The 27,853-nt window shown below is 40.0% G+C and overlaps 1 protein-coding gene across 1 annotated transcript in view; it reads left to right on the forward strand.

Annotated features, from left to right (window-relative positions):
* Positions 1-397: 397 nt before the first annotated feature.
* The window catches only part of SMYD2 (SET and MYND domain containing 2), a 36,942-nt gene continuing 9,486 nt past the window's right edge, over positions 398-27,853 (forward strand). The window contains exons 1-7 of the mRNA XM_026682768.2: positions 398-884; positions 6,592-6,655; positions 12,766-12,876; positions 15,386-15,446; positions 18,817-18,941; positions 20,123-20,190; positions 22,300-22,402. Of these exons, the coding sequence (XP_026538553.1) occupies positions 727-884; positions 6,592-6,655; positions 12,766-12,876; positions 15,386-15,446; positions 18,817-18,941; positions 20,123-20,190; positions 22,300-22,402 (690 nt within the window). The 5' untranslated portion in view covers positions 398-726. The remainder of the gene's footprint in view (positions 885-6,591; positions 6,656-12,765; positions 12,877-15,385; positions 15,447-18,816; positions 18,942-20,122; positions 20,191-22,299; positions 22,403-27,853) is intronic.

A 27,853-nucleotide genomic window follows, 5' to 3' on the forward strand; every position in this document is an offset into this window, starting at 1 on the left:
ACAATTTTATCAAATTTAGATACTGCTCATCTCACTCTCAATTAGAAGGGATATTAGTTTAATTAAATTTCAATAGTTAAACTGAACTCTTTATCTGGCCATATCTATGTTTCGTCAACTGGAACCCCTTTCAAAGAAAGTTGCTATGTGCTTTTTAAACTTCCATAAATATCACACGAATAATATTTTACTATTACTCTATTTTATTGCCCCCCCCCACATTTTGGATCATAACCGATTCGTATTATTACCCTAATTCGCCTGATCAGACCGCTTTTATTTCTATTCTAGATAGGCCCAGACCCCTAGACAACAGGACAGCTTGCACCCAGCGCGATGCCAGCAGGAGTGATTTGGTTTTCGCACAACTTTACGGGCGCAAAAACCCAGCCATTGTGCACGATTTTAATAAATGGCGGGGAAGCAAAGGAGACGCTTGGGAGATGCAGCAACCCTGTCTCGGGCTCCTGCAATTGCGCCGTCGAAAACTTTTCCTTCCAAAGGCACCCATCTCAGCGGCACCCATCGCCTCTAGGACCCAGCGGGCTCCGGCGCACTTTTTTCAGGGAGCCGGCGGCTGCCGCCGTTCATGCCCATGTATGTGCCGCGGTGGTTGACTCGCTTGGAGCCGGGCGCTGCGGGTGGCGGGCGCTCCATTAATAGCCCCGAGAGACGCGCCGCCATCCCGGAGCCGCGTTGCTTGAAGGCAGCGGCGCCTCTTCCCACATGGAAGGGCTCGAGAAGTTCCAGAGCCCCGGGAAGGGCCGGGGCCTGCGGGCGCTGCGCCGTTTCGTCATTGGGGAGCTGCTCTTCTCTTGCCCGGCCTTCACTTGCGTGCTGACCGTCAACGAGAGGGGCAACCATTGCGAATGCTGCTTTGCCAGGTACCACGCAGAGGGAAGACGGGCTACCGGCCACCCTGAGAGGAAGAAGAGGCCGAGGCCGAGACCGCCCCCTCCCCCTTAGGTCCCACCACGATGCGATGGTCCCTCGCTTCCGGGTGGCTCCCGAGAGATGCGGGCGGTGGCGGGGGAGAGCTCGAAAGGCCTTCGTGGAACTTGCGCCTCTGTACTTAAAATAAATAAATAAATAAATCTCCTCCTCTTCCCTAAACCCGGATGTTGGCGGTGGGCTGTGGCTAAGTGCAGCCGCTTCCCTCCTTCACCTCGTGTGCTTAATGCGGTTGTCAGACAGACAGCAGCTCCACAGGTACCCGCCCTACGTTGTGGGCAACCGCCTAGCGCTGTTTTGGCGTGTAGAAACTGCGCATGGGGTGGGGGTGTGTAGAAATCAGAATCAGAATAGAGCTGGAAGGGACCTTGGAGGTCTTCTAGTCCAGCCCCCTGCTCAAGCAAGAGAGCCTAATACCATTTCAGACAAGTGACTGACTGACCAGTCTCTTCTTAAAAACCTCCAGTGATGTCGCACCCACAATGTCTGAAGGCAAGGGTTGATTGTTCTCACTGTTAAGTTTTTCCTCAATTGCAGGTTGATTCACTCCTTGATTAGTTTCCAACCATTGTTTCTTGTCTTGGGTGCTTTGGAAAATAAATGGACCCCCCCTCCTCTTTGCGGCAGCCTTTCAAATATTGGAATACTGCTATCATATCACCCCTAATCCTTCTTTTCTCTAGACTAGCCAAACTCAAATCCTGCAACTATTCTTCATATGTTTTAGTCTCCAGGACGTTAATCATTTTAGTTGCTCTTCTTTGCCCTTTTTCCAAAGTCTCAACATCTTTTTTTGTAATGTGGTGACCAAAACTGGATGCAGCATTCCAGGTGTGGTCTTACTAAGGCTTTATAAAGAGGTACTAATACTTCATGTGACTTCTATGCCTTATGTTTTTACAACCAAGGACTTTATTAGCCTTTTTGGTTGCCGCCATGCATTGTTGACTCACGTTGTCCACTCAGTGAAGACAGGTTCCTGGTCGGCAAGGGAGGCACAGGTGTTCTGAACAGTTTCGGTCTCACCTTCTGCAGTTGTTTCTCTTGTCCCGCAGCTGAATTGTGGACCTAAAATGAGACCCAGGATGTAATTTCATTCACTGCCTATTTCTTGTATTCTTCCTTTAGCCCATGCCATAAAGAATAGTCCACATGTCAAGTAGGACAAATAAGCCGGTTTGGAATAGTTTGAGTTGATTTTGGTGCCTCAAGTCAGTGCCAACTTTTAGCAACTGCATAAATAGACCTTGTCTAACACAGCAGTCCCCAACCCCCAGTTGGACTGACATCGGTCTGTGGCATGTCAGAAACTGGACCACACAAACAAACAAAGCCCCATCCGCAGGATGCCGGCAGCACACAAAACATGCCCCTTCTGGTCCATGGAAAAACATCTCTCCACAGAACCAGTCCCTGGTGCCCAAAAGATTGGGGGGCGCTGGTCTAGGATGATCTATCCCCAACTGGCCCTTTTTCTGGTTTACCCATCACCACTGTAATAGGGTCCAAGCACTTTTCTGTCAGTCTATTTTTTTCCAAATTTCCCCACATTATGATCTCCAGAAAACTGAGTCATAGCATATGTGAAGTGAAGCCTGGTCACTTATGCCATGGGTTCAGAACTCTGCAATGGGTTTATTCTGTTTCATTTGTTTGAGGGTTGATCACAGAGGATCTCAGCAGTCTTCTCTAACACTAAAGTTTAGAAACTTCAGGAAAAAAATATTGTATGCATGATTCTGATCTTTGTATAAACATGTTACAACATCTGAATATCTTTTCCAAGGCTTTCATTGCTACTTATTTAGTTCTAGGATTGGTGCATTTCTTGCTGCTTCCTTTACTTGAATCAGTCAACCATTTCTATATCTTCATTGCTAATTCTAAGATTTACAATCTAAGTCCCATTTTTATCACTGTGTTCCTTGACATTCATTAGTTGCGCTTGTAGATCATTCCCATTTTTAGATAATAAAATATATTGACAAAATAATATTTTAAATGGGCTCATCAGCATCGATTCTCCAACCTCTTTTTGTGTTTACTTTGGTGCCTGACAGTGTCCAATTATAGAAATTAGTGTGTATATAAAGTCTGCAGGTATTTGATAAATTGGACACAATGCTTGAGGACAAAATGACACTTTGAGGTTCATATATGGCAGCTAAAACTTATTTCAGTGTATAAAATGAAAGTGCCTATCCCATATTTAAGAACAGCAGACAACAGTATCATTTGCTTATGATGGCTTGATGGGTGGGAGTGGCAAAGAACAGTCTCTATGTGGAGTTATTTGCAGTAAGATAAACTATTGAGGTTTTGATCTAAGGATGTCTAACTCCATTGACTGGGTTCCAGTCCCATTTTTTTTCATGTTTAATGCTTCCTTTAATGGTCTTGCTTGGATTTCACCAATCCTTTGGATCCACCAAGACTCCTACAGAACTTTCTAAATCAGAACAATTTTTAATGGAAACCTGAAAGTGTGATTACTTAGCAACAAGTCTTATCCGGATAGGAACTTGATGTAAGAGATGGGATATCTTTTATATTTTCTTGTCATCTTGTTTTCCCAATTATTTGCATAGCCTCACTACTAATAAAAGTGGGGACACATGGAATATATATATTAGGGCCTAATACAAAGTTTAGCAATATAAATTAACCAAAATAATATAAAATATCTTAATATATGTTATTATAAGTTGTAGTGATTAACCAATAAAAATAAGAAGCAATAAAGTACAATTATATTCTTAATTTTCTCTAGTTGCCTCTGCCTGTCTAGGCTGGGCCATCTTTGAGTCCTATCAATTGAAGAATGACATCTTGAAAGATCCTGAAAATATACTCAGTTGCAATTCCCACCCTCTAGATAGAATGATTTCTGTGTTCACACCCTTATTTTATCCAGGAAATTATTGAAGACCTAGTTGTTCTCCCAGGCCTTGGAGACAAGGTGACTGTGAGCCCTTTTTTTCTTTATATTTTTCTTTGCTTTGCTTTGTTTAGGGCCTGTTTTTTATTTTGCTCTTCTAGTCTGTTGTATTCTTTTTACATATTTTTTTCTTAATTGTAAGTCAGAATCATTTGAAAGTCAAGTGGCCTAGAAATAAATAAATAAATAAATAATCAATCAAATAAATAAAATAGTGATTAAAATGAGTAAACATGTTAAAAAAGAATCCATTCAATATTAAAATATTAAAATATGATTATCTTTTAATAGTAGTTCAGATTTTTATAGGGAATTTAAACTTGCAATAAACCCTTATATTCATTTGAGCAGCCTGGATTTTCTTGGCACTTGACATGAGCCTGAACTACTAATGATCAAAGCAAATTGACGGTCGATAAGAGTCAATGGAATTCAAGAGAGGCTGGACTTAGATCTCTTGGGAGTTCGAAGGGACTCAAGACTGAGGACGTGTTTGACCCCTCCCGCGGGCTCAACCTGGTCATCTCTTACAGAACTATTGAGCAGTGCATTCTGTGCTATGATTATTTTATTTATGTATAAAATGAAGCTTTATTGTGAAAAAAATCTTGTAACATTTGTAGCTTAATAGATGGATTAACAGGAACATGAGGCCAAAATGTAGATGTGTGAAAAACTTATTGCTTCCATAGGTATAAAGAGGCAAAGTAGCAGCTAGATATTGCTAATCAAGTGCTCTTGATCAATTAATCATCAGCAAGTGTGACTATAAGAGCCAAAGTTTTAGGTGTTTGCTGGTTTCCAGCATTGACGTGTAACGTTAACACAATGCCAAAGAGTAAAGACATTCAGCAAGGATTTTAGGGAAGCAATTGCTGCTGCCCATCAATCTGGGGAAAGTTATAAGACTATTTCCAAGCAATTTAAAGCCCATCATTCTACAGTGAAGAAGATTATTCACAAATGGAAAACATCCAAGACAGCTGCCAATCTGCCCAGGAGTTGGACATCTCAGCAAATTTATCCCAAGGTCAGACTGTACAATGCTCAGAGAAATTGCAAAAAAAAAATCAAAATCCAAGAGTTACATCTCAGACTCTAGAGGTCAAACATGTTAAAGTCCGTGACAATACAATTAGAAAAGGACTGAAGAAGTATGGTTTGTTTGGAAGGGTTATCAGGAGAAAGGCTCTTCTCTCTAAAAAGAACATGGAGCACATCTTAGGTTTGCAAAGTTGCTTTGGCTTTGCTGAATCTGATGGCTTCCAATATTTTCTGTGCATTGTTTTAAGTCCAAGGAATCACCATGGGGACACAGCTTAGTAACAGCACTGGATATCATAGAGGAAAATCATAATATTTGGCAATGTTATACTTAGGTGATAAGACCAGAAAGTGACTCTTATTAGCCAAAGTTTTTATTTATTTATTTATGTATTAATAGTATAAGATACAGAAATAAAAAAGAAAATGAACATAAAGATAAAATCAGAAACTTTTCTTTTGGGTTTAATGGAAAAAGACTTGGGGAAAAAACCCTGGAACTTTAATGCTGTATATGTTGGTAGCAAGATTACATTATGCACAAAAACGGAAGGACACTTTGATTCCAACAATGGATGAATGGCAGCAGAAGTTGATAGAGTTAGCTAAACTTACTGCTTTGACGAAAGACAAAAATACAAAATACTTTTGTTTCTACTTGGAAGCCGCTTCTGGACTTTATGCTTGAGGTGGGGGGGAAATGAAACTTTGATTTTGGATTTTACCAATTAGATATATTTGTTGGTATAGCAATGGCTAGTTTATACTATTATGTAAAAGTAAAAAAAGTTGAGGTTGATATTATTTTGTTGTATTGCACCAAAGGAAGTCAGAAGTTAAAGCCCCTTTCCTGCCCCTTTCCCTCTTCTATCTTTCCTACTATTTTCTGTTGTATTTCTGTACCTTATACTATTAATATAAGCACAGAAAGCAATTCTTGAAAAGTAACTGGAAATAAAAATAAAGAGCAGAGTTAGATATAATTTGGGGGCTGGTGACTTGCTTAAAAACTCAAAAGCCCATGGGCACTTTCACAGAATGGATCTAAGAAAAATGTCAAGTAGCAGTGAACCTAATAACCATCAAGAGAAATATCTGCAGGTGGAGTGGTGCCCATGGGCCGAAAACTGCCCACCCTGGCCTGGAGAATAAACCTCGTCTAGGGAACTTTTTATAATTGTAGAGTTGTAATTGCAGGAATGTTCCAATCTCGGATGGCAAACCTCAGATAAAGAATGTTTCCAAGCAAATACAACTCAGGTAAACAAAGTCACTAATCTAAAGGAGGATTAGAGAGAGGAAGTAAACATATGTTAGACTTTAACTAGAGATAATTAATTGTATTAATTACTGTGCTAAACAGTAACAAAAGTTAAGCAGTAACCAAAGTTAACCAATGATTGAGGATAACTAAAAATGTGTATAAATGCAAGACTAGACTCCAATAAAGATCACCATGATTCAGTTGTTCATGATCAAACAACTCGACTGCCTCGTCATTACAACAATAATAATGATGATTGTTATACGTAACTATCAGGCTGCCTTTGTCCTTATAGGGATTACTCTTTTATTTTAATTTTTTTTGCATACTGCAGTATTAATGGCTGCTATTGTCGTAAAGAAAGCATGACCATTTTATACTTACCTCTGTTTAGGAAAGAAGGTTTGTCTCGGTGTGGAAAATGTAAGCAGGCTTTTTACTGCAATGTAGAATGCCAGGTGAGTAACTCAAGAAATGTGGATTTTTTTTCTTAATGCTGTTTCTCCAAACATCTTCTGTGTCAGATGATAATTTCCAGGTACTGTAGTTTGTAGAGAGAAACAGGAATTGAAGACTTCAGTGTAGCACTAAAGAAGGCTGAGGGAGGAAGGGGGAGTAAGGGGATGCTGTGGATCAGTGGGTCTGGTGGAACTAAATCAAGACCTGAACCATTCTAGGGATTTGGAAAATTCCAGAATACAGTATTTCTCAGCCTTGGCTACTTTAAGTTGTGTGGACTTCAACTCCGAGAATTCCCTTGCTTGCTGGGGAATTCTGGGAGTTGAAGTCTACACAGCTTAAAAATTGCAAGGGTTGATAAACACCACTATAACAAGTCACTGAGGATCAGCTGTGCTGGATCATAGGACTGCTGAGCCATTAGATTAGTTGACTGATACATGGCCCTAATTGCTTCAAAAGCTTCTGCCTACTTTTAGGGAACCAGATGGTTTAACGTTATTTTACTAAGCTGATGACGAAGCTTGTGCCTATCTGAGCAATCAGAAATAAAGACTAGATTTAGCTTGTGTGTATGTGTTTGAGAGAGAGAGAGAGAGAGAGTGGGTGGGGAAAATCTGTTTGCAAATGTGCTTCATTGCTGCTAATAATAATAGTATGTGTTTATAAACCAACTGTGCCTGGCTAGGTAGTTTTATAATATTACATGAGCAGATATTAGGCTAATTTTGAATATTTATTACCACTTAAATATTAGAAAGCATTTGTGCATAAAACAGAGGTTTTTAACCATAAGTTAAAAGTGTTTTTCAGTTTATAGCAGTCCTACATAATTGTTGCATGTGCATTTCCACTGCCATCTTGAAGATTTCTGTTTATATTCCAGATTTAAACTAATCTATGGAGTCAGTTTGGAATTAATTTAAATTGCTAAGAGGTTATATGTCAGGAAAGTAAAGTCTAAGAAATCATGAGGAATCATATGAAAAATTGAATTGAATCAGGCAAAATTATATAATCATAGCCGGTTTTATCCTAGAAAGATTGCTATACATTGTATAGACTGATACTTTTGTAATCTTTGTTATGCGTATACTAACTAAGATGCCTTATTGCTACTTTTAATAAATGAATTGGAATCTATGTATCTTTTCTCCTCTTGAACTAAACAATGAACTGAACTGAAACAGAAGCAAACTTTGCTTTTCTTCATTTGGGGCTGGAATAGTATGATGCACAGAAGCAAAACTGACAGTAGAATATTTAAGCAAGTAAAAGGATAAACACAATAATAAATTGTTAGCTTATAGAGAAATTAAACTATTTGAGGAAGCTAAAATATATTAAAATGTAAAGATACTGGGGACAAGTGTTTGCAAATGCTTGGGCAAATATATAATGTGTTTATTGTTATTATTTATTGTTATTTATTATTATGACAAAAACTGAGAAGAATTTGTTGTCCTTATTAGAATTGGCGTAAAATGAGAATTTCTTGTGAAATTTTTTGTTTCTGTTGTTAAATCACCAAAACTGAGGTAGTTGCTTTTTGGATATTGCCTGTTTTTAAATACTGCAGATAAGCTGGTTGACTTTGGTGTATCTGCATGCTTCTTACTTATTTCACTGTCTGGAAAGTTTCTGTGTATTGGTTTGCTGAAACTGTCATTTACTGCAAAATGTCAAGCAGTACAGCTGTAAATACCTCAGAAGAAGTAATTCTGTTCTGATTGGTAGGTGTGCAACAGAATTATATGGACTGAACCAAGACAAATTAGGAATTGGGAGGATTAAAACTGTTTTGACTATCCATATTTTTCCAATGCTCGGGAGTAGCAATATGATTTTATCGTGAATTGCATAAAGGGCCACGGAAGAGTCACAGGCATATTTTTCTTGATAGCTTTATAATACGGAGAGATGAATATAGTTTCACAATGAATGTAGTATAATAGCAGTATTTGAAAATGAAATAAAAATTTAGATTTGAAATCATCTGAAATAAAAGTTATTTCATCTAAATTTGAGACTTCCTTCTTTCAACTGGATATACAAGTCATTTAAGACCAATCTACTCCATAAACCCTGAACAGTCATGCCTTTTGGTTTGTTTGAAAACCGTAGATTAATTCCATTCCCAGCTTTAATGCTCTGTACCAGAACAATTTGCAGCATCCCCACCATGTGGTATTATTGGGGCCTGATCCCTTTTAGTGTTACTGCTAGCTCACCGTGATTAAAGGCAGAAGTAAATTAAGTACTTCTGGGGAATCTGTTGTTCTGCTGAGATTCCTTTTTCCTAAAGGAAAACCCACCTGAGGCCATAATTATCCTGGTCAGACCAGGGCTCCTTATAAATGTGATAATTTATTTGAAACAAAAATAAAAACCCCACATTTTTTTGAGCATGCTGAAAAAACTTACCTATTTGTAGGAGGTGTCTATTTCTGTTGTTTGTATAAATACATGCCTTCATTCCTAATTTCATTTTGAGAGGGGGTGTTGTTCAGATGCTTTAGGGTTTGTGGAGTTCTTGTTCTGAATAGTCATAAATATACATTGTAGTTCATTTTGAGTTGGTTTGTTCATCTTCCCATCCATATTTTAAGGGGTGTGTGGGAGGGGATGAGGGAAAGGGAAAAATTGTGTATCTTCTATTCCTCCTATGGCTTTTCAATAGGTTACTTTTTGTATATGTATAGCTATTTGAATCCCTACTCAGCTTGTAATTATTCTGAATAAATTAAGTACCTCTGGGAAATCTGGCTGAATCTTCAATAGTAATATGGGTGATTAATTAACTTGCTTCTGGTATAGCACTCTGATTCTAGTTACAAAGCAAGCCGGTAAACTGTCTTCCAAAAAGGAAGATTCTTCCACTAGGATTTTTGGACACTTAAAAGTTGAAGGCAGATTAAGATTTATATGAATCCTTAAGATGTGCAATCATATAATAATTTCATGATGGCCTTCTTCCAGATATAATGGAAATTGCATGGCTTTATTTGCTATAGTTTCAAAAATCTTGATTGTCTATATTCTGAGCTCAGAAATATGCTGAGCTATGATATGAATAAGAGCTATATCAGGTTTAAAGAAAGAGTAGTTTATAAGGTTATGGCTTGGAGTCAGTTAATTTATGTTTAATGCTTATGAGCATAGTGAATAATTATGAGGCAAAACATTATGCTGTCCTTGTATCTGAGTCTTGGTGAAAACAAAGCAGGCATCTATTAACTCCTTTAAAAAAAAAAAAAAGCACCATAAAATAGGTACTTTCCCTTATTTTTAGGATTAGCACCCTTTTTATCCCCAATTGTAGAAATAGAAGAAATTGAGCTGGGCATTCAATCCTGCCAAACCTGATGATATGATGTCATGGGCCTTGTCCCTTGCCATTCAAAGGAAAAGGCTCCCAAATTAAATTTGTTTGCAACTGCATCTCTAGTTTATACAGCTATCTTAAAGTCATATTTTCATCTTGTTCAGATTTTGCTGTTGATTGGTCTTCATTTGAGTTTGGAGAGGATAAGTCTAGTTCACGGGTCTTCAAACTTGACAGCTTTAAGACTTGTGGACTTCAACTCCCAGAATTCCTCCTCCAGTCATGTTAGCTGAGGAATTCTGGGAAGTCCACAAGTCTTAAACTTGCCAAGTTTGAAGACCTTTGCTCTAGTTCTAGGCCATTGCAGGACCTTCTTGCTCCAGGGATGGTAATTAGTACCTCAGGCTGTATGCATTGCTTTTAAGCTATGGACTACATTCCCTCATTAGAAAGTATGTTTAAAGTGTCTCGTTCACCAGGATTTTAATTTAAAGCTACCAGTTAAATTTAACATTAACTATGGGGGGCAGGGAGAGGAAAAGGAAGAAGAGGAGGAGGTTGTTTTTGGATTGTCTTTTTGAATTTTGCTAACTGTCTTGAGCACTTGTTTAAGTAAAAAAAGATCAAGAAACATTATTTTTTGGACATGGCAATTTTTATAACTTATGTGGTTTCACAATGGTTTTCATTGTACTATGGTATATGATTTAAGATAGCTTGTCTTTTAGCACTCAACTTTCCAAAATTACCAGTGCCCAAAGTAGTAATATGTTTTAGGCCAAAGAATTTTAGATCTACTTTTCCCTGTTATGTTTCCACTTCGGAGACTGATTAACAGTACTGAAAATAAGCATTCTTGTTTTTGTCCCATTGCATCAGCCCATCCCAGGGAAAGTATGTTGCAGACTTTGTCAGTTAAAGAACTTCAAATGGCAGATCAAGAAAGAGAGTCTTCTTTGCCACTGTCCCCGCCCATTGGAATCTTCTTCCTCCAGGGGTGAAACAGGCCCTACTCTGCTTGCCTTTCAAAAAGCAATCAAAGTATGGCTTAGCCATCGTGCATGGAGAGCAGGTGGCTAGTGCCCTGAAAGCCCTCACCTTTTAGTTAAATTTAACTGTGCTTAATCATCCTTGCCTCCTTCTAAAGCTTTAACTTTTATATACTGTTTTTATATTTCAACATTTTATTGTACACTGCCCAGAGTCCCTCTCTGAGGGAAACGGATGGTCCAAAAAAGTGAAAAATAAATTCTAAAGCTCATCTCAGCTATATGCACTGTTACTTACTTCTCCCATGTTCATTCTATTGGACCTCAATAAGTAAACAGTAACCCATCTCTTTTGGGTTCAACTTTAGCCTGGATCTTCCCATCCAGGCCCTTGCTGCCTTCAGTCACCACTCCCAACTTTGACTGTTATCACTGTGGCATATTGGTGATGTTCACAAACAGACTTTTTTTTAAATTCTCTCCCCTACTTTTTATGTACGACTTATTTTAGGTGACTTTTCCTTTGGTCTTGATGCCTCTGAGTAATCTAAAATGCATAGGAGACTTCGAAAGGAGATATCGACATAACCACATTTTAGCTTTGGAGAACTTGATTTTGTGTGTGTGTGTGTGTGAACATCCGATAAAGTTCTGTTCCGTACATCCTTAACAGATGGGAGTCATTCTGAACACCACAGCAGAGACAATTCATGTTTCCCCTTCCATTTTTAAAAGGCAAATGTCCTTTCCAGAAGTTTTCTGATTGTAATCTTTAAATCAGAAAGAATTGTTGGCTGCCCTTCCCCCCACCCCCCTTTTGAATCTGGAGTATCCTTACAGCATTAGAGAGTTGGCTAGAACAATGCTGCCTGCTATCAATCAAATGGCTTAGAGGAATGGTGGAAAAGAATGTTAAATGTGATCCTGCTGTGATCACTAAAAAGATCTCTGTCAGAATGCTTCCGTGCCAGATATTATGCAGACACTGTTCCCATATTCCTGCAATGTTCCTGCCTTTTATCTTGTTTTGCACAATTCATCTATATCTTGTCCCTTTAACCACCTTACTAGTTCATATAACTCAGTTGGATTCAGCCTGAGGAAAAAAATTTAATTAACTATGCTTAAAGAATAAAGGGGTCAGAAGGGGATGTTGGAAGGACATATTGGCATTGTCAATTTTGCATCTGTCTTAACTGGGCATTTTCTATGCCTATGTGTGTTAGTAAAATAAGGCTGTTGATTAATTGTTTAAAGATTATCTTCTACCTCATAAAAGTCAGCAACTCCTCAACGGTGTTTTCTCTCACATGTATCTCACATATTCAGCAGTTTTGAATAGGGGTTTTTTTTTTTTAGCTTTAATCTCTGATGATTACTTCTTTGGCAAATATAAGTGGAGATCACTGGGAAATAGTTTCTGGAGAATAGGATTTTAAGAGATCATCCAAGATTTGCTTCAGTTCTGTGTTGTGTAATTTGTAGCAAACACAGTCATTTCATAGATCAACCAGCAAAGGTGATCATAACTTGGTTTCTATTCATGGCAATGGAAGAACCAGGTTAATTTGGTCAATGACATTTCCCACTCTAACCTAGATCAGTTCATTCACTTATTGTACTGCAGGTAGACTCTATGTTTTTTTAAGTATTACAAATCTTATAAATACATATGAATTTATGTCAGAAAAGAGGATATCTTTACCTTCAAATTTAATCCCCCCCCCAGTGCTATCTTTTCATTGTGAGGAAAACAAATTTCATGCATTTTCAAATTGTATGTTTAATTCTTTAGAAACAAGATTGGCCATTGCACAAATTGGAGTGTTCTGCCATGTGCGTATTTGGACAGAACTGGAATCCCTCTGAGACAGTCAGACTCACAGCAAGGATTCTTGCCAAGCAGGTGAGCTGGTCTGAAATATTTGTTTTGCCTTGCTTTGTCTAGATGGATAGGAAAGAAGAAAATAAGTCTGTCAATAACAGATCTCTGCAAAATTTATTTCCTAACTTCTTGCCTATAACTATTGATAGTTTTTTTGCTGAACCTCTGAATAATACATTACTTAAGAATGTTTTAAAATGTTGCATCTTGAAATAATCTCTGTCTTTCCTATCTGCCAAGTTGCCTCCTAGTGCCCCCCCCCTTACAGGATTCCATAAAACATGCATCTGGGTTTGAGAGTACCTGCTTTAGTCATGCAGTTGAAATTTTGAGCCTGTTGTGGTCAGTTTCTCTACAAATCTAGTTGCCTGGGAGCTAATGTTATTTGTGCGTCACTTAATACATGAGTTATTGAGAAGCATGCTCCCCAAGGTAAAGATAACTATTTTCACTAGGAAAGTAGAGGCCTTTGAAATGACCTTTGTGACAACCTGTCATTGCCAGCTGGGACATCATAGCTTGGTTTTAAATCAGAATTTAAATCAGATTTGAGAAAATAGACTAAAAGGTAGATATGGAGCTCAGTCTGATTAGATCACTAAAAGTAATAGTCTAGCACCGTGATGGCGAAACTATGGCCACAGATGGCACGCAGAGCCATTTGTGCCGGCACACGAGCTGCGGGCAAACTTACCTCACTGCGCATGTTTGTGCCTCACAGCTGATTTTTGGCTGGTTTGAGACCTTTTTTGGCCTCCCAAAGGCTTGAAGAAGGCTTCTGCAGGCTTCTACAAGCTTTGTAGGCCGAAATCTAGCCCCGTTTTGCCACTTCCGGTATTTCAAAAAAACAGGAAGTGATGAAATGGAGCTAGATTTCAGCCTATAAAGCTTGCGTGTGCATGTGTAGGGGACGTGGGGAGGGGGTGCACATTGCCTTCTGGGTGCTGGCACGCAAGAGCGAGTGTGCAAGCGCGTGCACAATTTTTGGCACAGGAGCCCCAAAAGTTTAGCCACCACTGGTCCAGCAGATGAATGAGTTTAATTCTAGAAAAGCTGCTTTATATTTGGAAAGAGAAACAAAAGGGGGGGAAAAATCCCTAGAGACGTTTATACTAACTATTTGGTATGTGATTTTCACTGTCCCATCAGTCATATTTTATGTAACTTGGGGATTTTCCTTTTCTTTACAGTTCAGACATATAGTGAAACCTTATGAGTTTTATACTTCCATTGATGGGGCACATCCTGTATCAAGTGGCTTAACAAAGATGAAACAATAGGAATATTGTGACACCAATGAGTCCTAAATTAGCTAACACGTGCTTAATTTGTTTTAGGATTAATGCATGTGTTGCCATAGGGTGACCCAGTTTGGCTTTAACCTACTGAAATTTGCTCAAAAGGAAACAGTTTCAGAAACACTGAATCCAGTGTGAAAAAAGTATTATATCAAAATATGCCTTGAACCTTTCTTCCTTGGTTTCGAGATAACTGCATGAATGGGCATATCTTAGCCGATTTCACCAAGCAAGGATAGCAGTTTAGAAGCTTAGTGAGAAGAGAGGTAAGAGAGAGCACAGATAATAGAAATAACCTCACTTCTTGCTATGTAGTTATTCGATTGGTGAGAAGCATGCCTCAGAATTTGTTCCCAGGGAGAATTTGCTTGCTTGCACATTTCTAAGTGACTATATTGTACTGCTATTGCACTTTTCTAGCATACCCATCTTTGCCAATAAACAAAAAATTAAACTCCCTAACCATGGCCTTTGAAGAAAATCTATATGTCCGAGAATTGCTAATCTGACAAGAACAATCCAGGTAGAGTATAGAGAAAGGATGCTGAAGGCCTGCTGGCAGAGTAATCTGACCGATTCCCTCCTTCTCTGCTTCTTTCTTTTCTCTTTCCCCCTTTCCCTTTTTCAAATTGACCCACAAGCAAAATTAGATGTTTCATGATGAAAAGTCATTAGAATAAATTTGGGCTTTTATAGCTTGCAGAGAATGGAAGGGGGCCCTACGTGGAATATGAAAACTAAATATGCAAACGAAAGTCTCCAAACCTCAGCTGTCAGGCCACCTGCAAACTCACATTTAATGGCCAAGATTACAAAGGAGTGGCCTTAGGCCAATGCTGGAGTGTTGCTTTTGAACTCTTGTCAACATTGAGATTATTCATTTTCCTCAAAGCAAAGTCTGCCTTCTGAATGCTTCCTACTCTTAGCTGGGTGGGTTTGTTTTTTTGTTTTTTGTTTTGGCAAATTTGCAACTAAAACAAGGGAGAGTTCTTGAATCAGTCCTTCTATATGTATGTTTGGAAATTCCAGCATGAGTTCTATGTCTCTTGATGGCTTATACTGTATATTGTAGGAGGTCATGACAGGTAAACCTGAAAAGTTGTTTATCCCCTCCTCTGCAGTCTTTACAGGATGATTGTTACAAGTGACAATTGCAAATAGCAGAAGAAATATTTTGGAGGTTTTTCAACAAGTCCTTTTCTCTCCCTCCTTTTTTTTTGCACCATTACCAGAAAACACACCTGGAAAGGACTGAGTCAGAGAAAATCCTTTCTATAAAAGAATTTGAATCCCGTAAGTAGAAATAAAGGAAACAATATGTTGATTTTCAAAAGGCTTTTCAGGGAAAAAAAAAAGCTTACTAGTTTTTCTACGTATATACTCACTTTGTATCTATTATGGATTGGATGGAGACAGAGGTGAGGAGCAAGGAATATCCTCTTCTTGCCAATCTTTGCAAGAAGCTCCTTCCGGGCCCTGCTGCCTGGACTGGGGCATTGTGAGAAAAAGGAGACATTTGAAATATTGGCAGAAGCATCTTCTGAATATGGAGCAGATGAATATGAACTGCTGCCTATTTTCTATCATCTCCCCCTTTCCGCTTGGTGGGTATCCACAACAAACTATGAAAATCCAAAATGACAGTACACATGAGAGATAACACAAGTTTTAGCTTTTGTGTGAGTGGGTCCCCTCTTGTCCCCTGGACAATCTCCCCCTCCACTTTGCAAGGGTTCCTGATCCTTGGAGCATGTTAAAGCATCTGTGTGGGCTGATGGGAGAAAGGATAAAAGGAAAGTAATTTTCTCTTGACTCTCCTCTACAGTTGGATATCTGGATCTAGTCCAAGAGTTGAAGTAATCCAACAAGCAAAACTATTATTGTTGATCTCTTTGATTTTGGTATAGCATTAAATATAAATGTATCCATTTTGGATTGTTAACCATTGTTTAGACTAGTGAGCCCACACCAGTTAATGGCTTTTTAAACAAACTGTTCTTAAACTATGACTTGCTGGGTTGGTTTGAACAGAGCCAATGAAGAGCAGAGTAACCCCCTCTCCTGCCAGATGATTCTCCCAGATGTTATAAATCTGGGAAAGATAACCAAAATTCCAGCTTATTAATTATGTCATTTCTATTTGTCAAACTATATTCTTGGCCGAGGGTAACTTTTGTGGCTATTACTATTGTAAAATTTTAAACAGCCAATTTTGATGCCACAAGTCGTAAAATTAAGAGATGGTTTTGTTTTCTGATAGTGTGTCTGAAGCTAATTGTAGGGTCCACTAGTATTTGTTGTATATCATTGCCATTCAGTTTTGACATCTCCTTCATGATTTCCACTTTCCAAATATCCCTAAAATAAACTAAGGAAATAACTGTGATTAACTCTTTATGTATGTGGTGGTGGTATTGTTGGAGAAAAACCAATAAGGGAACTTCTGAGTGTATTTTTCCTATTTATGGCTTTCATTTTCTTCTGTCTTCTCACTTGGCCTTGCAGACAAGATGAGTTTATTTTTTGTAGTACTTCAGTCTCCACACAATTCATTATAGGTTTGCAAACCCAGGTCAAGTGTGCAGGGACATGTTCAATAACATACCATGGGCAAGACAATGAAACAAAGAAAACAGGGTGTGTTTATTGATAAGCAACAAGAACCTAGAAATTAACATACTATGCTGTACTTGTCAAAGGCAAAATCCCCCAACTTTCCACTAATTCTAACTGACCAATTTCTTCTTGAACTCTTCTGAATGTGATTCAAGGTGCTGGTGATGACCTGTAATATCCTTCATGGCACAGGATTAGATTATTTGAGGAATAATCCTCCCCCCCCCCCAAAAAAAAAAAAATTACATCTACCCATCCCACTAAGTCCATCAGAAGAGGAATGCTTTGAGGTCTATCATCTGGGACTCTAGGAAGAGAGTCTGGTCAAATAGAACAGGTCAAATGGAGAGTAGAATTGTGTCTGTGCTACCAGGCTTGGGGATCTGGAGGTGCAGTAGAGCCTGTACAGTGGTTGTGTTGAGTGTAGATTAGACTTTTTTTTAGACCATGGCTATGGATTCTGTTACTTAGCCTTTTAGATGGTTTCATGGCCTTTTTATCTGTTTTAAGATTGAACTTTGTTCTGTTGTAGTTTTTAATTTGTAAGCCACCCAAAGTCAATAATCCGAAGTACGTAGCTATATACATTGAAATAGTAAATAAAAAAGCACTAACACAGAGTCAAAACTATCACATGCTTGCTAATGAATGGCTGCCATATAATACTTAAAACTCTGGCAATGCTCAGAAGCCTGTGCTAAAGCATGCGTGTTTGTGTGAGAGAGAGAGAGAAAGAGAGAGAGAGAAATAATCAGAGAGAGAAAACACCCCCTCCCTCCACATTTTCCCATGGCAGACATAGAAATAAAGCAACTGTAAAGAGGAGAAAGCAAGCAAGAAGAGTTGTCTCTTCAATCAATTGATAAACTTGCCTGATCTGGAGAATTAATGAGTCCCAATCAGGAGTTCAAGGGAAGCTCCTTGGGCAGTGAGGGTTATGAATTCAGGTCAGATTCATTTGGGGGGACAGTTAGACCTTCACACAATTGAAGAACTTTCACTTTCAATTTGTGTTAAATAAAGGTATCCCTGTAGGAAAAGGGCCCAATGCAAATATTTTAAATGTTGCTCAAGCATATTATAACATACACTCAAGTAATTATTCAAAATGTTTTTTTTTTATTTCTAGCTTTACTCATTTAGACATTTAGAACTACTTTAATAGATGTCTTCTCAGATGGCGCCTCTCAAGATGCTTTCTTCTTTAATCACAGTTTGAAAAAACAGCAACAGATTATTAGGCATGTCATTTTTTGCACGATTGAAGGCATTTTTGACATGCGGTTTTCAATCACTTTCAAGTCCTGAATTTTAAAATCTGAGCAGTGAGGTTAGAGATTGGGATTTCCAATCCCATTTTAGGGGCAAAGCCAGTTGGGTGATTTTGGGTCAATCACACACTCTCAGCCCAAGGAAGAAATGCAACTGTAGGTAAAGATAAAGGTAAAGGTTCCCCTTGCACATACTTGCTAGTCATTTCTGGACATCTCCGTGGTCATGTGGCTGGCATGACTAACTGCTGAAGGAGCACAGAGTGCTGTTACCTTCCCACCAAAGTAGTCCCTATTTTTCTCCTTGCATTTTTACATGCTTTCGAACTGCTAGGTTGGCAGAAGCTGGGACAAGTAACAGGAGCTCACTCCATTATGCGGTGCTAGGGATTCGAACTGCCGAATGCTGACCTTTCTGATTGACAAGCTCAGGGTCTTAGCCACTGAGCCACCATGTCCCTAATGCAGCTGTAGACCATTTCTGAAATCTTGCTAAGAAAACTTGTCTAGGTGTTCATTAGGAGTTGAAACTGATTCAAAGGTACATGCACACACACACTCACATATAGAATTAAAATGTCCTGGATATTACATTTTTGCTGATAATTACTCATGTTCACAAATCCTGGACAAGGGAAAGATTGGAATAACATTGTCCATTGCAGTAAAAGAACAGTACATGTTCTTTCCATAGACTGTATAATATCTGGAGCATGAGTTTACTGTTGACAACAAGTGATCATTATAATATTTAAAAAATGTCCTTTCCTTCATAGATCTTGATAAGCTTGACAATGAAAAGAAGGAGCTGATTCAAAATGATATCTCTGCTCTTCACCACTTTTATTCGAAGCACATAGACTACCCTGACAATCAAGCTCTGGAGGTACTTTTTGGACAGGTAAGGTGGTTGAAGATAAAAGGGGGTTGTGGATCCCCAATGGCACAGGAAGTATGATTGTATAGGTACAAAACTCTGTTGTAATTTCTGCAATTGTTTCTTGGCAGTCCTTCAGTGTGGACTATGGCTGCACTGATTCTTCAATATTGCAAAGATACGATTTAGCAAAGGGGGGAAAATCATGATATGTCACATGATGACACCATGAATAGAATAGAATAGAATAGAATAGAATAGAATAGAATAGAATAGAATAGAATAGAATAGAATAGAATAGAATAGAATTCTTTATTGGCCAAGTGTGATTGGACACACAAGGAATTTGTCTTGGTGCAAATGCTCTCAGTGTACATAAAAGAAAAGATACATTCATCAAGAGTAAGAATCATAAGGTACAACCCTTAATGATAGTCATAGGGTACAATAAGCAATCAAATTATACTAGGAAACAATCAATAAAAATGTAAGGATACAAGCAACAAGGTTACAGTCATTCAGTCACAAGTGGGAGGGGATGGATGATAAGGAGCGATGAGAAGATTAATAGTAATAGTAATGCAGACTTTGTAAATAGTTGGACAGGGTCGAGGGAATTATTTGTTTACGACATGAGTTTGACACCCCTGTGTTACATGTTATGTTTCAAGGAATTCTGCTGGGGAATTTTGGGATAAAATGCTACATGTTTAAATGAGGAGTTGTTTTAAGACTGAATTACTTTCCCCAAAGAAATAAAATATACTTTTATTATTTGTTAAGCAATTTAAAGTAGGAATAGCTTACTTTCATGTTTTTCTGGACTGTTATCATTTCAGATTCTATTTTTTTAGATTTAAATGTTATGAATGAATGAATGAATGAATGAGATTTTTTTTAAAAAAAAATCCTCCCAGCCTTCCATCTTTTATGGTATTTGTGTGGTTTGGTCCTTCTGCCCCAGCTAGGCCATGCAGTTCTAATTTTTCAGGCAAAATTAGATTATAAACTTTGCATAAGCTCCCTTATGTAATCCTGGTAGTTCAACAGCAAGACTTAATTAAGAATAAGCAGTGTTATAATCAGATTAATCAGCATGGTACAGATGAATGGGGTCAACTATCACGCAGAGTTAAGTAAGCCAGTGGATTATTATTTTTTTAATTTCTAAGATCTGAGTGCTTCTGTCTTCCCCCTTCTCTCAGGTTAACTGCAATGGCTTCACAATTGAAGATGAAGAACTTTCACATTTGGGATCAGCAATATTTCCCGAGTAAGCATTTGAGTAGTACTGTATTATTTCCCCCCACGAATTAATGTTATTTCTAATAACAAATGTTAAAAAGATCTCTAGCTTGTTTACAGACTTGAACCAGAAGTCCTTATTCCAACGTGTACTTCAGACACCATTTTCAACTACTCCATGTTCAACCCAAGCGGCTGATTTTCTAGGTAGCATCTCTGCTTCTGCCTTAGGAATGACTGCTGAACAGAAGAACTTGCATTAGGTTAGGTTAGGCAAAGTAAAATAACTTACTTCTCTAACTTAGTATTGTCTACTTCCACTGGCAAGAGCTCCTCCAGAGACCTTCGCTTGAGAGAATGGCCAAAGTTTGGGAATCAGAAGAACTCAGAGAGACTCAGTTTACAAAAACCTGATATAAACTGTAATAGATTTAATAGTCTCATATGGTATATTACAATCTTTTATGGTAGTAATCTACCTATAATGAGAGAAAGCTGTGAAGTAAAGACATAACATTCAATTTCTTTGGACTTCTGAGAACCCAGCCTTTAAACTTGTGAATAGATGCAAATGGAGCATCAAACACTTCAAAGGCAAAACAAAAATATTGCATGCACAAGGATTCGCCAAAGCCTCTGGCCTCTCTAGTTAAAATCCTCATAGAAAATGAAGATGCTGAAATATCAAAAAGAAACAGAGAAGAGTTCCAGTTGGCCAACTGACCCATGGAGAAAATGGAATGTGCCTCCCCTTTTACTTGCTTAGCTTAGATAGTGTTGAGGTTCAGGCTAGATATTCTTGAACTACTTATTGGTGCTTGGGATATGCAGTTGGGACTGGAAACCTGACTATATGTCATTGGGGTTGTAAGTTGAGGTCCTGTGTTTTGTTTTGTTTTTACATTTTTTCAGTAGTGTTTAAGTGAGTCATGCAAATGTTAATGGAATGGCACAGTCATTAAGTGAACCCATTATTCTGAATGTTTTTTTTTTTTGCTGGAAACTGGCCAAAACTACTGGAAACCAACAAAAAAAAGTAGCAAATCATGATTGTCTGACCACAGGATGCTGCATTTGGTCATAAAAGTGAGCCAGTTGCCAAATGCCCAAATGTGGTCACATGCAGAAGTGGTATTCAGCAGGTTCTGGCCAGTTCTGGAGAACCGTTAGTGGAAATTTTGAGTAGTTCAGAGAACTGGCAAATACCACCTCTGACTGGATATTTTACAGTATCTTTCCCCTGCCATGCCCACCAAGCCACGCCCACAAAACCAGTAGTAAAAAATTTGAATCCCGTCACTGGTCACATGACTTCGTTGTTTCTCAGTTTTTAGCAATTTGCAGGAAGGAAGAGCAGGACATAGACCATGAAGGAGACTACAAATTAATGACTTGGCAAAAAGAACCTTGAAGGTCATCATGTACACCAATGGGGCATTGATCTTCATGTCTTGAAACAATGAAATCAACATTGTCCTTTGGGAGTTGGAATGTGGGACCTGTGGTTCAACTATGATCGAGTCTGTTATGACTTATACTGATATTTAGCTACAGAAGGTGTTGCTATAGAATAATCATTTCTGTAATATATTAACACTTGGATATGACTTATGACCACAATTGAGCCCAAAATTTCTGTTTTTAAGTGAAACATTTTGCCCCATTTTATGACCTTTCTTGCTATAGTTGTTAAGTGAATCACTGGATTTTATATAGTTAGTAACACAGTTGTTTAGTGAACCTGGCTTCCCCATTGACTTTGCTGGACACAGCAACGGATATAAGTATGGACCAGTTTCCAAGCTTCTGAATTTTGATCACATGATCTTTGGGATGATTCAAAGGTTGTAACTGTGAAAAATGGTCATAAGCCACTTTTTTCAGTGCCATTATAACTTTGAATGGTCAATAAATGAACTATTGTAAGTCAAACAACAACCTGTATAGAAAGGTTTGCAAATTCACCACCCCACCTCAAACCAGGCACAGTGAAAGTACTATAGTACAGTTGCTTCAGTGAGAAAGTTAACACACACTGAACTCCGTTTCTTTAAAATAACTTGTGATTTTAATTCCTTTAACTACATGTATACAAACTTCATTTTGCTTATTTTTAAAAAAATCCTGTTTTTCTCAGTGTGGCACTTATGAACCACAGTTGTTGCCCCAATGTGATTGTTACCTATAAAGGGACAGTGGCCGAAGTCAGAGCAGTTCAAGAGATTGAAACAGGCGATGAGGTATGTGCAATTTTTATGTGCTTGTGTAACAAATACGTTATACAAGAATGTATAACAAATATGTTGCATATGTTTGCACAGGGAAAGGCCAAATGTTTTGTTTATGCAATATTGCTGAAATAAGTAATATCAAGTTTATGGTATCTCATTTGCTTAATCTGGTTTCTAGTTTTAAGAGAGTGACTCTAAGAGAGTGACTGGAAGAGAGTGACTCTACATTTTGAGAAATGGAATACAAAAAAAGAACATCAGAGCTGAAAGGGACCTTCTAATCCAGGGGGCTTCAAACTTGACAGCGTTAAGACTTGTGGACTTCAACTCCCAGAATTCCTCCTCCAGTCATGTTATCTCAGGAATTCTGGGAGTTGAAGTCCACAAGTCTTAAACTTGCCAAGTTTGAAGAGCCTTGTTCTAATCCAGCCCCTTGCCCAAGCGGGGGATCCTATACCTTTTCAGACGAATGGTTATCCAATGTCTTCTTAAAAACCTCCAGTAATGGAGCACCCACAACTTCTGCAAGCAAGCATTCCCACTTATTAATTTTTCTCATTGACAGGAAATATTTCCTTGGTTTTAGGTTCGATCACTCCTAGGTTCTAGGTTCGATCACTTCCATCTATTACTTTTTATCCTACCCACAGGTGCTTTGGAGAATAGATTGCCCCCCTTCTTCTCTGTGACTACCCGTTAGATATGGGAAGACTGTTATCCAGTGGTGGGATTCAAATATTGTTGCCACTGGTTCAGTGGGCGTGGCTTGGTGGGGGCGCTTTGCGCGAGTGCACACACTTTGTGTGCACGCGCGCGCCAAATGTGCTCTGCGCAGGCGCAGAGGCGTTCTAACTCACCCCCTGCAAGCGTGCACGATCCCGGTCGCTTCAGCAGCTGCCACGCAGCACTATTCTGTGCTGCGCAAAGCAGCTGCGCTTCAAATTCAGCGGATAAAAGTGAGTATGGGAGCCCAGGCAGGCCCAACAGCAAAGTGGCAGAGAGAACCGATTCGGTCTTTGCTGTTCATCGCTCCTACCAGCTTGCCAGAATCGGGCAGAACTGGTCAAATACCACCACTGCTGCCATCATGTCATTCCTGGTCCTTCTCTTCATTAGACTAATGATACCCAGTTCCTACAACTGTTCATTATATGTTTTAGCCTCCAATCCCCTAATCAACTTTGTGGCTTTTCTCTTTACTCTTTCTAGAGTCTCAACATCTTTTTTGTATCACACTGACCAAAACTGGACACAATATTCCAAGTGCGGTCTTACCAGTGCAGTATATCAGGGGTCCCCAACCACCGGTCCGCGGACCGGTACCGGTCCGTGGAACAAATCCTACTGGGCTGCTGGTTTGCTGGCCGCCGCCATCTTGTTTTGATGAAAAAGTGCTTCCGGTGAGCTTTTCCGGGTAGAAAGCCCTTTCTACCCGGAAAAGCTCACTGGAAGCGCTGGGCGCCGCCATCTTGTTTTGATGAAAAAGTGCTTCCGGTGAGCTCACCGGAAGCACTTTTTCATCAAAACAAGATGGTGGCGCCCAGCTGATGCCGGTACCGGGCCGCGGCACCCAGCTGATGCCGGTACCGGGCCGCGGCATAAAAAAGGTTGGGGACCACTGCAGTATATAATGGTATTAACACTTGACATGATCTTGATATTATCCCTCTATTGGTGCAACCTAGAACTGCATTGACTTTTGGCAGCTACAGCACACTGCTGGATCATACTTAGGTGGTTGTTCACTAGGACTCCTATTGGTTACTACCGTGTTTCTCCAACAATACGGCCTCCACCAATAGGAAGCCCCACCATGTTTTATTGGCATAAAATCAAATTAAGCCCCTCCCCCCAAATTAAGCCCCATATTAAACATGCGAAATGGGGGGGGAGAGCGGGGGGGGCCTTGCCGTTAGTAAGTACTTTTGTTGCATGCCCGGATATGGTGCTGCCTGCGTTGGTGGGGCACTTCATATCAGGAGACCTTCCACCGTTGCTTCTCCCTTCTCCCTTGCTGCCCCTTCTCCCTTGCTGCCGTGGCGTTTGGCGCGGCCAGTCAGGGCTCCTCCCTGCAACCGGAGCCCTGAGGAGACACTTGGCTTCAGGCGCTCCGTCTTCCCTTTGCTTTCGAAGGTAAAGTGAATTATTTTACAAAGCCTCCCCTGCCCGAGAGGGCAGCCCAACCGTGGGAGGCTAATCTCCTGGGGCCTCTTCCGTTCCTCCCGACCTCCCTACGCTGCGCGCCTCTTACGCGCCCGCTCCCTTCAGCCCAGTGAGTTCTTCCACCGCAGCGGGCGGCTGCGGAGCAGCAGCAGCGGGTCTGAGCCGCTCGCAGTGGCGAAACAGCCACCACCCGTAGCCCGACGCGGGAGAACGAGCGAGGTTAGCGCCCGCCAGCCCGGGCAAGATTTGGGAACGAGGGGCAGGAGGAGGCACGCACACCCGCGGCTCACTTTCCCAGCTTTGCCCAGCCCTTACGGCTCTGGCGCGGCCCTGGCAGGATGAGCGGAGGGTCCGGCGGGGAGGCGCTCGCTGCCCGCCAGGGCCGCGCCAGAGCCGTAAGGGCTGGGCAAAGCTGGGAAAGTGAGCCGCGGGTGTGTGCGTGCCTCCTCCTGCCCCTCGTTCCCAAATCTCGCCCGGGCTGGCGGGCGCTAACCTCGCTCGTTCTCCCCGCGTCGGGCTACGGGTGGTGGCTGTTTCCGCTGCGAGCGGCTCAGACCCGCTGCTGCTGCTCCGCAGCCGCCCGCTGCGGTGGAAGAGCTCGCTGGGCTGAAGGGAGCGGCGCGTCAGAGGCGCGCAGCGTAGGGAGGTCGGGGAGGAACGGAAGAGGCCCCGGGAGATTAGCCTCCCACGTGGCTGGGCTGCCCTCTCGGGCAGGGGAGGCTTTGTAAAATAATTCGCTTTACCTTCAAAGCAAAGGGAAGACGGGAGCGCCTGAAGCCAAGTGTCTCCTCAGGGCTCCGGTTGCAGGGAGGAGCCCTGACTGGCCGCACGTGGCTGCGCCAAACGCCGCGGCAGCAAGGGAGAAGGGAAAGCAACGGTGGCCCGAACCCGAAGGTCTCCCGAATATCCAAGCTGTCGCCGCCCGCCCACCCACCCGAGGATGCAAGGGGGGAGAATTAAGTCACCCCCGAAAAGACGTCCTAGCCGTTTTTTCGGGGGTCAAAAAAAAATAAGGCCCGGCCTTATTATGTGAGAAACACGGTACTGGTAACCCAAGCATCACCTGTTCTATATCTATGCATTTGGTTTTTCTTGCCTAAGTGTAAAATCTTACTTTTCTTGTAACTGAATTGCATTTTGTTGGATAGGGCCCAGTATTCAAGTCTGTCAAGATCCTTGTGGATCTTGAGCCTATCTTCTCATGTGTTGTTTATTCCCTCCAGCTTGGTGTTGTCTGCAAATTTGATGAATTCCCCTTTTATTGTCTCATCTAAACTGTTTATGCTGAACAATACTGGGTGTAAGATAGAACCCTTGGGTACCCCACTGCATGCTTCCTTCCATATAGATGATTGTAGTTCCATCTTTATCTTCGGGGATTTGATTGACTGTGGTTCTTTTCAGTGTGCTGCCTAAAATGGTAATCCCAGTTATTTCTCCCACTTCTCTCCCTGAATCTTAAATTTAAAAAACTGTACTTTTGTCTCAAATCTTCAGTATGACTGAATAGCACTGCTAGGAGTGGGACATTTTGGCTAAGTGCAATTTAACCAAGAGAAGACATTGTGAAGTTGCTGGATTCATTAGCAAAGAATATGTAATTAAGCGGGCATACAGTTGCTCTCCAGCACTCTAAGATGCTTTCAAAATTTTATTGCTGCAAAACTGGGACTGTATGCTAATTCAAGCACCTAAATCTAAAGAACAGAAAAATAACAAGATAAATAGACAAATAGGCATCTTCTCATAGTGAAGGAGCATTTTAGGAGTGTAACTTCTCACTTCCTGCATATTCACTCTCATCTGAGTTTGCCATAGCAATGGTGCTGGAACCTTTTTTACTGCATTCCTGACTACTATGGGGTTATTCAGAAAAACTCTGATTTCCTTAGATGCCTTATATTTGTTTTGGAAACAAAAGGGCCATAGAGGAAAAGTTTTAACAGGCCAAATGGAGAGAATGTTAATTGAACTTCTGGAAAAGAATCTTAAGTAGAGTTAAACTCTAACTCATTAATCTTTGGTGGTATGGCCTATGCCTCCATCTTCTGGTTCAATGTGATTATTGCATGATAAACCTGTCAAAAAAAATCCCCACTGTGTGTGAGGAAGGGGAGCATGCATGTTTAAATTGGCTTTCACGTTTTGTGTCTGGAAAAAGCAATTGAAAGGCACTTGCTGTAGAATAAAAACAAGCAATTGTTAACCAACATCATTGCCTTAAGCATGCTGTGAGAAAGTGAAGGACACGAAGAAGAACAGATAGAATGAACGATTTGCATCTGTGTTGGAACAATTAGATATTTTGCTTTCTTTCTTTGGTTTTATCATATTTAATTTTAGGTGAGAGATTCAAAATGGGACTAAGGTCATTTTAATTTTGTTTTTCTTATATGTGAATGTATTTTTTATTATGAAACTTTTAGAAAAAATATAGGTACTTTATAACTATCTATGATAATAGAAATAAGTATAAGACCCTGACATGCTATTTTATATATGGAAGGAACTGAAGAAAAAAAAGAGAAGGCTAAAATTAAGATGTGCAACTTTCACTTGTTTGGCTGTATTTGTCCACGAATGGTTTTTGGTGGTGATTTGATTTGATCCTTCTATAATGCAGTGCCCCAAAGTATGTTCTACCAATGCTATTTATTTAAACATTTATTTATTCAATGATTTGGATGAGAGGATAGAGGGGTAACTCATCAAATTTGCAGATGACACCAAGATAGCAGGAATAGCCAATACTCCAGAAGATAGGCTTAAGATACAGAAGGATCTTGACAGACTTGAACATTGGGCGCTGAAAAAAAATAAGGTTCTACATTTAGGCAAGAAAAACAAAATACACAGATACAGTATATGTGGTACCTTGCTCAACAGTAGTAACTGAGAGGGAGCTTGGCATCCTAGTGGACAATCATTTAAATATGAGCCAGCAATGTGCTGCAGCTGCCAAAAAAGCCAACACAGTTCTAGGCTGCATAAACAGAGGGATAGAATCAAGATCATGTGAAGTGTTAATACCACTTTATAATGCCTCGGTAAGGCCACACTTGGAATATTGCATTCAGTTTTGGTAATCACAATGTAAAAAAAGATGTTGAGACTCTAGAAAGAGTACAGAGAAGAGCAACAAAGATGATTAGGGGACTGGAGGCTAAAAATATAAAAAATGTTTGCTGGGACTGGGTATGTCTAGTTTGATGAAAAGAAGGACTAGGGATAACATGACAGCTGTGTTCCAGTATTTCAGGGGCTGCCACAAAGAAGAGGGAGCCAAGCTATTCTCCA

This window comes from Notechis scutatus, chromosome 1 (assembly GCF_049901735.1).
Source record: "Notechis scutatus isolate UNSWTSFEM ecotype Mainland chromosome 1, rNotScu1.2, whole genome shotgun sequence".
Taxonomy (NCBI): Eukaryota; Metazoa; Chordata; class Lepidosauria; order Squamata; family Elapidae; genus Notechis; species Notechis scutatus.